The sequence below is a fragment of the Phyllostomus discolor genome, chromosome 6 (genome assembly GCF_004126475.2).
Source record: "Phyllostomus discolor isolate MPI-MPIP mPhyDis1 chromosome 6, mPhyDis1.pri.v3, whole genome shotgun sequence".
Lineage (NCBI taxonomy): Eukaryota > Metazoa > Chordata > Mammalia > Chiroptera > Phyllostomidae > Phyllostomus > Phyllostomus discolor.
In genome coordinates, this window is record NC_040908.2 from 1,860,832 (window position 1) to 1,874,568 (window position 13,737).

General features: G+C 63.5%; 1 protein-coding gene across 4 annotated transcripts in view; it reads left to right on the top strand.

The window, feature by feature from the left end:
• RNF144A (ring finger protein 144A) overlaps window positions 1-13,737 on the top strand; it is a 68,082-nt gene that overhangs the window by 45,092 nt on the left and 9,253 nt on the right. For all 4 annotated transcript variants that reach the window (XM_028516739.2, XM_036027628.1, XM_036027627.1 and 1 more), the window contains exons 2-5: window positions 1,487-1,632; window positions 7,071-7,175; window positions 7,296-7,356; window positions 11,265-11,472. In XM_028516739.2, the coding sequence (XP_028372540.1) occupies window positions 1,498-1,632; window positions 7,071-7,175; window positions 7,296-7,356; window positions 11,265-11,472 (509 nt within the window). In that variant the 5' untranslated portion in view covers window positions 1,487-1,497. The remainder of the gene's footprint in view (window positions 1-1,486; window positions 1,633-7,070; window positions 7,176-7,295; window positions 7,357-11,264; window positions 11,473-13,737) is intronic.

Consider the following 13,737-nt stretch of genomic DNA (forward strand, 5'->3'; position numbering starts at 1 on the left):
TCGGGCTGGCTCCCGGTGTCGGCGGAAGACGGTTGTCACCCAGACACCTTACAGCGCCGTGTCCCCCAACAACCCACCCGTAAGGGTTAAAACAGAAAACGGCTGAGACACAGAAGGGAAAAGAGGTCGCGAGCCGGGGTCGGTCCAGGGGCTCCGGTGGGCGTCTCATGGAACAGTGGCCTCACGAAGAGACCCAAGGTGTGGAGGGGTGACCCAGGGAAATGCAGTCGGGCAGGTGAGCCGAGGGGACCCCGGTGCCCCCGGCACCCGCAGGTCACAGAGTGACCCCGGGGTCGTCCGAGTGTTCTCTGTTGTTAGGCCAAGTACTGGGGCTTGTTTGAATAACCTGGAAGGTCCCAGCCAATGCAAACGTCACCTGAGTGGCATCAAAGAGTTGTTTGCTGACAAAGGAGTCGTCCCCGCTCCCCGTGGACTGAGTTGCTCAGGCAGTAGGGCACCTGGCGGACCCGGAGGGCGGCCACGCCCGGGGCTCCCCTCTGTCACCGCTGAGAGCCAGGGACCCGATTCCAGTTGCGCTTTCACGGCCACCAGAGGCCAGCCGCCTGAGAGGGGTGGGCGCAGACCCGACACCCCCCTTCCCTGGAGCTTTCCGAAGCAGGGTTGTGTGGGGGAAACGCGGGGACCCCGGAGGGGCTGTTGCTCTGGGGAGGGGGCGCTGACAGCGGGGTCGGCAGCCTCCCCTTGGGCTCGCTTGCTCAACCCCTTTCTGTTCTGGGGTGGTCCCTCCCCTTGCTTTAGCTCCCCTCTTCCGCCGGACCCTGCGGTTTATGGTGGGGGGGGGGGCTGTGTGTTCTCAGCTCAGGGGGGACAGGCGCAGACCGTTCGCTCCCGCGTGGCCTTGGTTAGGCCGGACGAGGCCCTGAGTTTCACCAGCGGACCGCAAGATGCTCAAGCCGTCTGGCCTTGTTGGGTTTTGTTGTCTCGGCTCCCCACCCCACTCGCCCAGGGGTTCCCCGGCCTCTTCCTCCCCGGTCTCCCCCCACAGAGACCCGGCTGTCCCGCCCCCCGCCCAGTCCCTGCCCCGAACGCTGGCCTCCACCGCCTCTCCGTGGCTCACCAACTGGCTCAGCCGGAGACCGGCGCGGTCCCCTCCACTGCTGTTCTAAGCGAAGCTCCGGTCCCCAGCTGCCGAGGTTCTGCTCCCCTGGGCCAGGCGCTTGGCGGGCAGGAGGCATCCCCCTCGGTGGTCGTCGGAGGGATGGAGGGAAGCGTGCAGACGGGGTAACGTCTTTTGAAATCTGGAGGTCACGATCAATGTGGGCAAGGAGTCACCCACAGACCCAGGCCGGGGGCCTCTGGCTGAGACTTCTCGGAGGACCCCAGCGAGTCCCCTGAACCCCCTGGCCCATCCGCAGCCACTGGGCCCCCGCCCACTCCCCCCCCCCCCGTTCCCACGGCAGGCAGCCGCCCCTGTTCCGACGGCGGAGCGAGCGTCTGACCCACAGCCCGCCTTCTCTCGTTGCAGGCTGCCCGGCCATGACCACGGCGTGGTACCGGCCCACGTGGGACCTGGCCCTGGACCCGCTGGTGTCCTGCAAGCTGTGCCTCGGCGAGTACCCGCTGGAGCAGATGACAACCCTGGCCCAGTGCCGCTGCACCTTCTGCACTCTGGTGGGTGTTCCCGGGGGAGGCAGCTGCTGGGGAGAACGCCCGGGAGCCTGTGCTCTCCTGTTTGCAGACGCCGAGCCGGCCTGGGGCCTCCCTCCCTTCTGCAGGCCGCAGGTCTGCCTCCCGGGCTTTCCCGTGCCGACTGGAGGGACCCCTGGGTCACAACCCCTGCGCCCTCTCCCCCACCCACAGCAGAATTCCGCCGCAGGCGTCCCCGGGGCAGAGGCTGTGGGCCCAGTGGACTCCCTGGAGCTGGCGGGGTGATGCCCAAAGCCGCCTCGGCCCACGGCTGCTCTCCGGAGAGGCAGGCCCTGCCCCGCCTCAGGTGACAGCCAAGTGCGTGGGGCTGTCGCAGCGCTCGCCCAGGGAGGGCGCCCCCCAGGGCCATGGAGCCGCGCTGTCAGCTCGCCCTGGTCCCCGACTGATGGAGAACGAGCACCTCCTGCCATCAGTGAGGGCGTCTTACCAGGGAGCCTTGCCTGGGGCCCCGAGATCTGCTGGTGACGGTTGCAGGGACCTGTTCTGTCCACCTGACTCCGACCCAATGCCGACTTCTCAGAGAGGGAGAAGGAGGGGGTTGGGTGTATTTTCAGTTCAGTTTATTTAATTTTTCTTTCCATTCAAAGAATGCAAAAAAAAAGTCCAAACAAGAAACACTTTTAAAAATATATATATTTATTTTTAGAGAGAGAAGGGAGTGAGAAAGGGAGAGAGACATCAGTGTGTGGTTGCCTCTCATGCGCCCCCTACTGGGGTCCTGGCTGGCAACCCAGGCATGTGCCCTGACTGGGAATTGAACCAGCAACCTTTTGGTTTGCAGGCTGGCACTCAGTCCACTGAGCCACACCAGCCAGGGCGAACCACTTTCTTTAAACCTAAAAATACCGAAACCGTCTCTCCAGAGTGTCCCCGTTGTAACCAGGCTGGACGCCTGTGTGGGCATGTCCATGTTCACGTTATGGCCATCTGCCTTCCTGCCGTCGGCACGAGACGTGCTCTCCATTCGCGCCCACGTGCCACAGAGCCCACTCCACGTGTCCCGTGGTCTCCTTGGGACGCAGCCAGCACATCCGGTGTCATTGTCTCTGTTTTACAAACAAGGAGATGGGGTTTGGGGAACGTGTACGCCCCCGCCTTCTGCCCGTGCCCGACCCGGCGTGCCGCGGGGCCGAATCCTGGCCCCCACGCCCCTGGTCTCACTGGATCGGATCCGTGTTGCAGCGGATAGGCCAGGAAGGGTCCCTCCTGAGGGCCTGGGGGAGGGACTTCCCCTGGAGGGCAGGACAGGCTGGGCAGGTGTGGGAGCTGAGGAAGGCTGGGAGGAGAGAGCGCCCGGGCAGGTGCAGGGACAGGGCGGCAGCCATCGGTATAGTAGGGGCCCCTGTCCCTCCGGCTGGCAGTGCAGGTCCGTGGGTGACAGAACCAGCTTCGTGGCCACGCCTGCCACCCCCCGTGGAGGCCGGGCCCCCGTCCTGGGGCCCCCATGCAGTGTGCTGCCTGCTGGTCCCCTGCCGTCCTGGCTGGTGGCCTCGGGTGCTGTGGCTGCGTCCTCTTCCCCTCCGCGCCCAGGCTTTTTACCGGGGCCTTCACTTTCTGTTGTGGGTTTGGCTTCCTGTTCGTAGAAACTAGTCTGAGAAGTAAATAAGCAACTTAATTCAGGTCAAGTGCTTCACTGGAACCAGGGCGGTGAAAGGAGACAGAGGACCGTTTGCTCAAAGAGGGGCTTCCGGGAAGCAGCGGGGCGCTGTGATGTTTCCGAGACCGTTTGTGAGAAGTTACAATGTTGCAGGCCTTCCTGGCTCTTGCCCCCGCGGAGGGGAGGGGGAGGAGGCCCCTGGGTGCAGACTGCGCCTGGGAGGAGGGGCCTGCGTTCTAGGGCGCTCCCTCCCTGCCTTACCACCGCATAATTACCTGTTCAAGCGCCTTAAGGAAACGTGTGCCAAGGACTCCAGGAAGGGCGGAGGGCAGCCGTTTCCACCCTGCCCCCTAGGTCAAGGGCCGAGGGCTTCCCGCGTCATCTGCCCTGGGCCCCAGCCTCTCCCTCCTAGGGGAGGGCCCTCGGGACCCACGCTCTCTCCGTTCTGGGTTCTGAGCGCTCGCCTCTGCATTCCAAAGCTGCCCTCCCAGCCCCTTCCCGGAGGCTGCGCAGGCCCTGCAGCAGCGAGGGCCTGGAACCCGCCCGCCGCCCCCCCACCCCCCTCCCCCCTTACTGGCAAGATACCCCAAGGGGCGCACCCATGGGTCTCCCAAGCCCCTTCTGGTTCTTGATACGTCAAACAAACAGCCTCCGGGTTTGCCCATTGGCTGGTGCCGTGGCCGCTCCCGCGAGCCTCGTGCTCTGTGCGGCGGGCGAGGGGTTAAGGGGCGCTTTGACAGTTCATGGCCCACACCTGCGACTGGGGGACGGGGGGGGGGGGGGGGGGGGGGGGGATAGGGACAGGGCGCTGGCTTTCCCAGACGCGTCGGTTAGCCCGTTTCTTTCCACTCCTTTCCGGACGCCTTTTTACTGCGAGACCGGAAAGCGCAGCCTGGGCGTGCTGGCCCACTCTCTCTCTGGGGAAAGACCCGCTCGTGCTCCCCGGCTGCCCAGCAAACAGACGGACGCTCCCGGAGCAGAGTCATTGCGTAACCGGTGTCGGCACCTACTGGTGCCTCCGGGTGGCTCTCCGCCAGACTCGCCGCCGGTCCCGCGCACGTGCCTGCGTGCTTGCGTGGCGACCCTGCGTGGTGACGTGCGGGCTCGTCGGCGCCCCCTGGGCACACGCCTCCGCCAGTGCAGGCGCTGTGTGTCATTCTGGGGAGAATAAGCGCCCCCAAAACGCCAGGACGCACCGCACGTTCTGCGCGTTCAGCGCGGCACGGAGAGAGCCGTCGGCGCTCTCTCGGCGGACGGCGCCCGTGGCCCCGGACACCCCGTGTAGACAAACGTAATTACAGGAAGCAGGACAATGACCTCGCCGCTGCGGCTTCTGTCTTTATTTTTACCGTTTGCCCGTGGCGGCGAGCAGCAGGTCACACACACACACAGACCGACCGCAGAGCGCACGGGTCACACTCGGCGGGCCGGCGCCCCGTCCTGGGCGCGGCGCCGGGTGGATAGCCCCTTCCCCCCTTTGTCGTGGAGAGAACTGTGGCCCAGACCCGCGCAGGACCCCCCCCAGGACCTCCGCCCGGAAGGACGAGGGCTCCACGTGTCTGCAGAGCTCCAGGGACCGTGGCCTCGCTCTGTCTTTCCGCGTGTTGCATGAGGCCACAACTAGGACATTCCCGTGACCTCTCCTGCAGCAAACGGACCCCTGGTGCAGGGGCTCAGCGCTGTGTCCCCACGCAGGTCACCCGGTGCCGCCAGAGGCTCCGCGGGACCCCCTCCTGCTCGCCTTCTGCCCCGAGACCTGGGGCTGGTTTCGAAGCGCCGCCTTCCCCCACCCCAGACGGGGCTCCCGGCTGCCTCGCTCGTCCCGGCTCCTCCGGGGCTCTCTTCGAGGTTCTACGGTTGGCGAGATGCAGGTGGTGGGAGGACAGTCTCAGTTCAGGGTCCCTGCCGTCCCTGGACCTCTGGCCAGGACAACAGGACGGGCTGCCACGCGGGGGCCTCGGTCGTGCACGCCGCCGCCGCCGCCGCCACCACCGGCGTGTGACGTCACGGCGCTCCGCTCAGGGCCCCGAGCGAGCAGAGCGCTGGGAAACGCTCCTTCGGAGGAGTCCTTTGGTTTCCATTTGTAAAGAAATGGCCATCTCGGGTCTTCCATGAGTGACATTTTTTTAGCTTGATAGACTAATGGTGAGAATTACGTACCAAATTACCTGTGTAAATAAAATATACAAGTTATTATTTCTATATTGAATGGGTACTACTGTAGTTTGCCACATATAACGTGTACCCACGTTTCTGGCCCAAACTTGCAGGAAAAAAACCTTTCATTTTAATTTTTTAAAGATTTTATTTTTTTATTTTTAGAGAGGGGAAAGGAGGGAGAAAATGAGGGAGAGAAACATCAAATGTGTGGTTGCCTCTTGCACGCCCACTACTTAATTCAATTTTTAGTTTACTTGTATTTAGATACTTGTTTTTTGTATTGTAAAGGAATTTTGGTGTTTATTTGGGGGGTTTTTGAACATACTGTGGTACAAGAAATTTTATGTAACAAACAATTACAAAATACAAGAACAGATACAGCCCATGTATTTCAGGCACTCCCCGTGTACACTGTACATCCTTATTTTTCCCTCGAAAATTTGGAGGGAAAGTACGCATGATACACGGCAAAATGCAGGGTAATTTTCCAGACTGTTTGTCTCGCATACATTTCTCACCCCTCCGCTGTGAGCAGGTGAGATCACCCAAACTGCAGGTGGGGGAGCGAGGCTGCGAGAGACCGACTTGGTCTCGCCATCGAGCCCCCCTCGGAGCGGAGGCCGGACTTCCCCTCCTGCCCGTCCAGCACCCATCCCCGAGTTCCTGAGATGCGATGAGTGGATTATGCAGTTTGCGGGGTGGAAGCTTGGGAGACAGCTTTAGGCGCTTCCTGGTGAATTGCTCTGACAGTGTTTCGCAGTGGGATCACGGCAGCGTGGGTGTTACCCCACACGAGAGCGCCTGGGGCTCTGATCAGACGTGCATTTGGGGGTGCTGGGCAGGGAGACCTTGCACGCCGTGGCCCAGCTTCCTGTGCCCCCTGGGTCCCCAGAGTTTGTGTCTCAGCCCCTTTGGGTGGCGAGCTCGCCTGGGGAGGGCTGTGTCTTCCCCTCTGACCGTGACCTCCAACGCAGACACTTCTCGGGGAGCCTGGGCCCCCAGACTAGCAGCTGCAACTCGAGAGGGATTGAGTCAAGGGCCTCGTTATCTCTGACAGGGGACCAGCCTCCCCCTTGACCTCTGTGACTGACCTGGGCCTCTGGGCTCCGGTCCTGCAGCAGCTATGGTGAGGAGTCTGGCCAGCGAGGGGCCAGAGTGGGCGGCTCCCAGCAGGGCACGGGGCTGGGCTGCACCCAGGGTGGGCCGTGGCTCTCTGGCTGAGCTGGGGACTACGCTTTCACCTCTGACCCATGGAAGGGTCCCCTGTTCCTGTCGCAATGGGCAGTAGCGTGCACTTGAGCAGGGCGGCCTCTGGCCCTCCCTCCCTGGCCGTCCCCTTGCTGGCAGACTTTCGGGCCTTGTCTGGCAGACTTCGGGCCTTGTCCCCGCTGGGTTGTGAGCGGGGATCCCACTTGGGCCCAAGAATGTGGTCCCTGGCTCGAGGGTCGCCCCGTCCCTACGGGTGAGTGAATTAACCCCCCCAATTGGACGGTGGCTCCGGGCTGCACGGTGAAGACACCAGCCCGCACTGGAACAGTGTGCCTGAGGGGTGGCTCTTTTTTTTTGTTTTTAATACATCGCTGTGCATTGAGCCTCAGGAACGAGCAGGCATTTACGACCCCTCTCTCTTGTGTGTTGTCTGCAGTGCCTGAAACAGTACGTGGAGCTCTTGATCAAGGAAGGCCTGGAGACCGCCATCAGCTGCCCGGACGCGGCCTGCCCCAAGCAGGGCCGCCTGCAGGAGAGTGAGGCACGTTCAGGGACAGCGCACCCCGAGACTGGGGCGGGGGGGGGGGGGGGGTCCGTGTCGGCCGAGTGTGCATCGTGTTCCAGCTCGTCACGCTCCTTGTTTCTGCGTTTCCTCCCTCAGATCGAGTGCATGGTTGCGGCTGAAATTATGCAGAGATACAAAAAGCTCCAGTTTGAAAGAGGTAGGTACCCTGGAGGGTTCGCCGGTTGCGCGTCGTGGGACAGAATCCAGGCAGCCAGTGGGAGTGTTTTCGGGAGAGAGGAGGGGGGGCATCACTGGGCTACAGCAGTCTGAGTTCTCCGAAGAGCTAGCTCAGAGTCGGGGGGCCTTTGTGGGGGACCTGGGTGGTGGCGGCAGGAACGGTCCCTGAAACGCAAGGGTTACAGGGATGTGTCCTCGTGGGGAAGTTTAAAGAGAGGCGTTGTCTTCAGCCCGGCAGCTGGAGGGCTGAACCCTCAGACCTGCATCGAGTTGAAGAGACGCTGAGGCCTGGCGGGAGGCGTGGGGCTGAGCCCAGGAGAAGGGAGTGTGTGCCCTGCCTCCCCCTATGCAAAGCGCGACCTTTCTCTGAACTCAAGGGCCCGGCTCCTACAAGCCTGGCCTCCTGGGGGCCAGGTGTCTTATCTCGGTCCTTTATATCAGCCCTTCCAGGTTGTCCTTATCTGCACACTGACACCCCTGAAGCTAAGGGACTCACCCTGGTCCCCAGTTCCCATGGGTGGTGGGGGTGGGATGGGGTGTGGGCTCCATCCCCTCCCACCCCACTCTGCACAGCTCTCCAGGCTGGAGCCCCGCCTCCCCAGGCCCTGGGGTTCCCTGGCACCCTGGGGTGTGGAGCACGGCATGGAGCGTGCACAGGGCAGCTGTGACAGGATGACAACATTTCTGAGGTGACGCTGCCAAGCCTGACAGAGTCTGCAGGGCAGGGCAGGTCTTCCCCTTGGTCCTCAGGTGGCACCAGGGCCACGCCATGCCACGCCGTTTCCAGAGTCTGCGGGTCCCCTGTGGCCTTGTTTATAGACTTGTAACCGGAGGCCTGGGGCTCCTCTGGAGGGCACCCGAGAGTAGGTGGAACCTCGGGGTGAACAGGCCAGAACCCGAGGTTTCCAGCTCAGGGCGCAAGAGGGCAGGTGTCTGACGCTCCCTCCTGAGATCTGGGCCCCGCTCCAGTTTCCACAAAAACCACCCACGTGGGAGTCGACCGAGAAGTCGGCCGAGGAGTCGGCCAAGGAGAGGGTCAGGGGCCTCCTGTTGGGCTAAATGTGGAAAATTTCCATGAGTGTGTGTGTGGTTTTTTAAAGAAATACTAAAGATACTTCCTCTGGAGGATTACTTCTCAGAAAAAAAAGGAAGGAGTGGCCAGCTTAAGAAAACAGAAAGCAACGTTTTTGATGGCGTTACAATTTCTTCTCCAGAGCTTGTTTGTTTAAACGGCGTATATCATTTGGTTCTGACTGTTTGTGACTTAAATATAAGGCCGTGCGATACACAGGTCAGTCTGCGCGGCTATAAAGTTGATGAATTTGGATTTCTGAGACTTTCGGGCCCTTTGGGAAACATTTTCCGAGAGAATCTGAACGGAAAGCGGCAGTCATTTGGGCTATAAGGCAGTGATCTTTCGGTGACACTGACTTTAATTTAAAAATGCAGCTGGGTAAATATTCCTGCCCCGTTTCAGCTCTGATGTCTGCGGTACCTTGGCGTCGTCGGAAAGGTCTTTTTTTCTTTTGCATAAAAATGCAGCGAACTTGACTCAGGCTAAACAATACGCCCGTCAAACCTGTTACTGTGAGAGGTTCTGCCACACTGAAAGCCAGAGCAAACGGACTCACCGTTAATGCGGCTGAAGATTACATCTGCACGTTCACACGTCGGAGCTCAAACGCAGCAACGGTTTACGGCCGCCGTCGGGCGGGCTCCGAGATCGGGTCGGAAAAAAACATGCGTGGGCCTGTGCTGTCCCTTTGAAATGCCCGGGAAGGAAACTCGACGGCTCCGGGGTTCTCTGAGCACACTGATTTCTCCCACGTCCTGTGGCTGGTGTCAGTCGCAAACGCTGACTCCGGGTGGTCCGGAATGGGTGGTCCGGAATGCCTGCGCTGGTGGAGAAGCCTCGACTTGAACGTGATTCCCCACCCTCCCGGCCCGGTCTCGGGCGAGCAGGCAGCCGGGCAAGCCTGTGAGGGACGCTTTTCTCTCGGGTGCACGCAGCACCCACAGCCGGCAGGGCCCTCCCTGGGTGCGTGCACCCAGTGGTCCCGTCGGGCAGAGCAGGGAAGCGGGGGCTGTGTAGGGAGTTCTCGGGGCGAATGGGAGAAGTGGGGGACGGGACTGCTAGGCTCTCCGCGGGACTCTGATTCCCAAGGGGGACGCGGCGTCTCCCCTGCACCGAGATGCCCCCGGCACTCCCCGCGGCCCCCAGCGCCCAGCCTGGGCAGCCCACCCTCCTGCCCCCTGTGCCCTCAGCTCAGGCCGGCGGCGGGGAGCTGCCGTGTGCAGGGTGCTCCGGAGGCAGAGGCTGCGTTTTCCCGGAGCCACCTCCTGGGGCCTGACGGCCAGAACCAGTCCCGGGGAAGCAGACTTGGAACTGGGAATGGCTAATGACGGGCAGCTTTTCCTCCTCGACTCACTAGGGGGCGCATCAGGGTTTTACGTTGTTACAAGGCAGGGCGGTGAAAGACAAGCACATTTTTCTGGATTCCAGAGTTTCTTTATAATTATCACGTTGTTCTAATATTCTGCCAGGCCTACCGATTCGATAGTTTGATGCCATTGGTCAGTGCACGTTAGTGAAAAAGGCAGAGTGGGGAGTTGTTAGATCAGGAGTCGGTCAGCCCAAGACCAGTGGGCCCAGTACACCCGGCCCCTGGCCCGGTGTTGTCAATAAAGTTTTATTGGCACACCCACTTCGGGATCACCGTGGCCGCCCCTGTGCTGAGACGGCAGAGCTGAGCCCGGGACCGAGTCCCAAAGGCCCCCCCAGGCTGGGACGCTCCCGCCGGCCCCTGCAGTGGACGATGAGATTGTTTCCAGCTTTTCCTACATGGCTGACTCCGGCTTCCCCACTGAACCGGGGCACGTGGCGAACACGCGTGTCCTGCGGCAGCCTGCTGGGCGGGGCCCCCTCCAGCCCCAGCCTCAGCCCTCGCAGGCCCCCGGTGAGGACAGATCCCCTTTTTATGTGGGGGAGCGGGGCCCGCCCTGGCTGCCGGTCGGCCCCACAGCCCAGACGCACGGCCTTTCACGGCCTCCGAGTCTCCCCCGCAGAGTTCAGTCGTCCCGGGTCCCCTCCCCCGAGCCGCCCTGCTGCGGAGCGCGGACACCCGTGGCCCCCTCGCAGGCCCTGGAAACAGCTGGGACACACTTTGGTGGGGCACCCGCATTCTGAGGTTTCCTGTCACCGCCCCCCTCCCCACTGCCCCTCACCGAGAACTCGGGGTCACACGCACGGGGGCTGAGTGGAACGCAAAGCCAGGCTCACGGGGAGGGCGGCCGGGGACCGCTGTGTGAAGGAGCTCACTCGCGCAGCTCCGAGCGAGGATGTGGGGAAACGGCAGCACCCGGGCATCCTGTTTTCCAAACCGCCTCCCTGGCTCGTTTCGTCAAGTCCGGCTCCTTAGCAGCTTGGCCTCCGTGGGAGGGAGGACCCCGGCGCCCCGCACACAGAGTTAGCGCGAGGCTGAGGTGTGTGCGCCCTGGGCGGGAGGCCGGCCCAGGAGGACGGGCCGTCGGACGTGTGCCCGAGGGTCTGCTGTGCGTCTCGCTCTGGGCTGGGCTGTGAGGGCGCCCGGCCGAGGCATGGGCCATCCTCAGCTGTCCATGTCCCAGAGGAGGCGGACGGAGCAGGCGGTCCCTGGACCACGGTGTGTGTGGGCTGTCAGAGGGTCAGCGGGGGCCACAGGCATGCAGGGTGCAACAGCAGCATCCTGAGGGGACCCTGGGGTGTCTGGAACGGGGCTGGAGGCAGGGATGCCTGGTGAGGAGGAGAAAGCTGGGCGGGCACCTGCCAATGACCGTGCTGACTGGACGCCCTCCTCCGAGACCCGTCCCTCCCCGGATCTGACCTGTCCCTCTCGTCCCCTGTGCCAGAGGTGCTCCTGGACCCCTGTCGGACCTGGTGCCCCACATCCACCTGCCAGGCCGTGTGTCAGCTGCAGGAGAGGGGACTGCAGACACCCCAGCTGGTGCAGTGCAAAGCCTGCCACACGGAGTTCTGCTCCGCCTGCAAGGCCAGCTGGCACCCTGGCCAGGGCTGCCCTGAGGCCGTGCCGGTCACCTTCCTCCCTGGGGAGACCAGGTAGGCTCGGTGCATGGGGCGGAGGTGGGGCTCAGAGGGTGGGGGCGGGGGTGGGGGCTTCCTCTCCAGCTGCCATGGGGCGGATGCGGCTGCACCCAGGTCAGCCCCCTCTGCTGAGTCCCGTTCACACCTGGGTTGGCTGGTTCGTTTACTCCTTAATTTTGAGAACTATTTATGGGTGGGGCACTGGGCAGGGCCCTGGAGACCAGAAGGGGCCTGGGAACCGAGCCACACTATCCGCCCAGAAAGACAGACGTGTGGACAGTCAGTTCCTGTGAGGGGTTCTATGTCCCGAGATATTTCCAAGACTCTGCTGCGGAAGGTGACCCGAAACAGGGTGGGTGCAGGAGCCGGACGCCGTGGGTGCGGGGTGGCTCCGAATACCGGAAGGACCCCTGACAACGGGTCCCCGGGGGCCACATCCCCTGCAAGGCCAAGCCCGTCAGGAGAACCTGGTCAGTCCCTGCTGCCCCCCCCCCCGCCCCCCCCCCCCCCCCCGGCTCCGAACTCGGTGCCCCGTGGGCGCTGCGCACCATTTCCTGCACCTGGAAAGGTGGTGGGCTGAACCATAGGGAAGGGATAACGTTCACCTTCTCTCGTCCTAAAAGGCTGCCGTGGCCTGTGGTTCCATTAAGCGTGGGCCTTGCACTCACCAAGACCATGTTTCTAACAGACAAACCCCCAGGTGTGGTTGGAAGGTGCGACCAGCTGGTCCCCGTTTCCCTCCGCCCCCCTCTTTCGGCTGCCCCACCCCCACTCCCCATGCCCCACCCCCACAGGGACCCCTGGGTGTCCCCGGGCACATCCTGCTCTGTCCCAAGCCCATGCTGGCCCTTGTGCCTATGGCCGGCTCCACCCCGTCCTGTTCTGGGGCTCCTTGTCACCCCGAGGCCGGCTCAGGTCCCCGCCTTTGTTCAGCTCCTCGGTCCCCAGGGCAGGGCCGCCGGCCCCGGCCTCCCGGCCCCCGCAGGAGCCGCCTGTGCTGACTGCAGCGCCAGCCGCGCTGTGTCCAGCCCCTCCGGCTACCTGGCCGGTCCTTCTGGATGCCGCAGCCCGCCTTGGTCCGACCTTTGTCACCCCAGCCCTTGGCCGGGGGAGGGGCGCCACCCTGGGCTGCTGCGGGCCTCAGCACTCCCGCCGGTGTCCCTGGTCCTGAGGCCCCATTGGGTGCCACTCCAGATGGACAGTGCGCTCAGCTCTCTGTCTGTGATACAGCCCATTTCTGCAAAACCCAGCCTCTCTCCGCCGTGTCACTGAGCAGCACCTGCTCAGCGCATGCGCCCGAGTCAGAGGCCTGCAGCGTGTGGGCCACGACCCCCCAGAGCCCCTTCTGCCCTCGCAACCTTCACCGTCGTCATATTTCAAGGGCAGTTGCCGGGCCAGGAAGCGCTGGGAAACGGTGCTCGTACGAGCCGAATGTCTGCATGCGGGAGGCCCCGAGCTTCCCGGGCCTCCCTGTTTCAGTCTGGACCGTCTCCCGGGAGACGCAGTCCCTAAGGTGGCCTCTGTCCCCCGCATTCCCTTCGGAGCCGCTGTGAGCCCCGCCAGAAAACCGGCTCCTTCGCTTGAAGGCCGCACCTCCCAGCCAGAGCAGTGTGATCGGGGCTGAGCGTCGCCTCGCCGCCGGGGTGGGTGCCTGCCGACTGCACAGGAGCCCGGTCACCTCCGGTGGCCGCCGCCAGTGCGGCGTGCGCCCTGCGCACCGTCCGGCCGTGGTTGGACGCGAGCTGCGTGGGACGGACACCGTTCGGTCGCCACACCTGACCGCCCGCGTGACCTCCCCCTGAGCAGAGCAGCGCAGACCGCCGCTGCTGCTCGAGTCGTGTCGGCACCTCCCCCCCCTGCTGCCCCGCCCGGTGCTCGCACCCCGGGCTTCGCTCCTTCCCGCTCTCGCGAGGACATGGAGCCCAGAGGGGCGGTGGCACAGTGGGTGTGTGCTGACCCCTGCACGCCCCGCCCTGCAGCGGTGGACTCCCCGGCCCGGAGGCGGGCCGCAGGGACAGGCCAGGGAGAGCTAGCGAGGCGCCCCCTGAGTTTCTGGGCGCTTCGTTTCTGAAAGGGAGAGAGAGTATAAGATGATGAGCCCTTCGGAGGGGATGCAAACACCAGGACCAGGACCCAGACTCCGACCGCGCCGCCGCCCCTCGGATCCCTCCGCTCCGCGCCGTTCCCCGCGGGCTCTTCTATCTCTCGCCTGCACTTCTCTCTGACTCGGGATGCGTGTGCGAATGCTGCCCTTTCCCCCCGGACTGAGGGGGCCGGGTC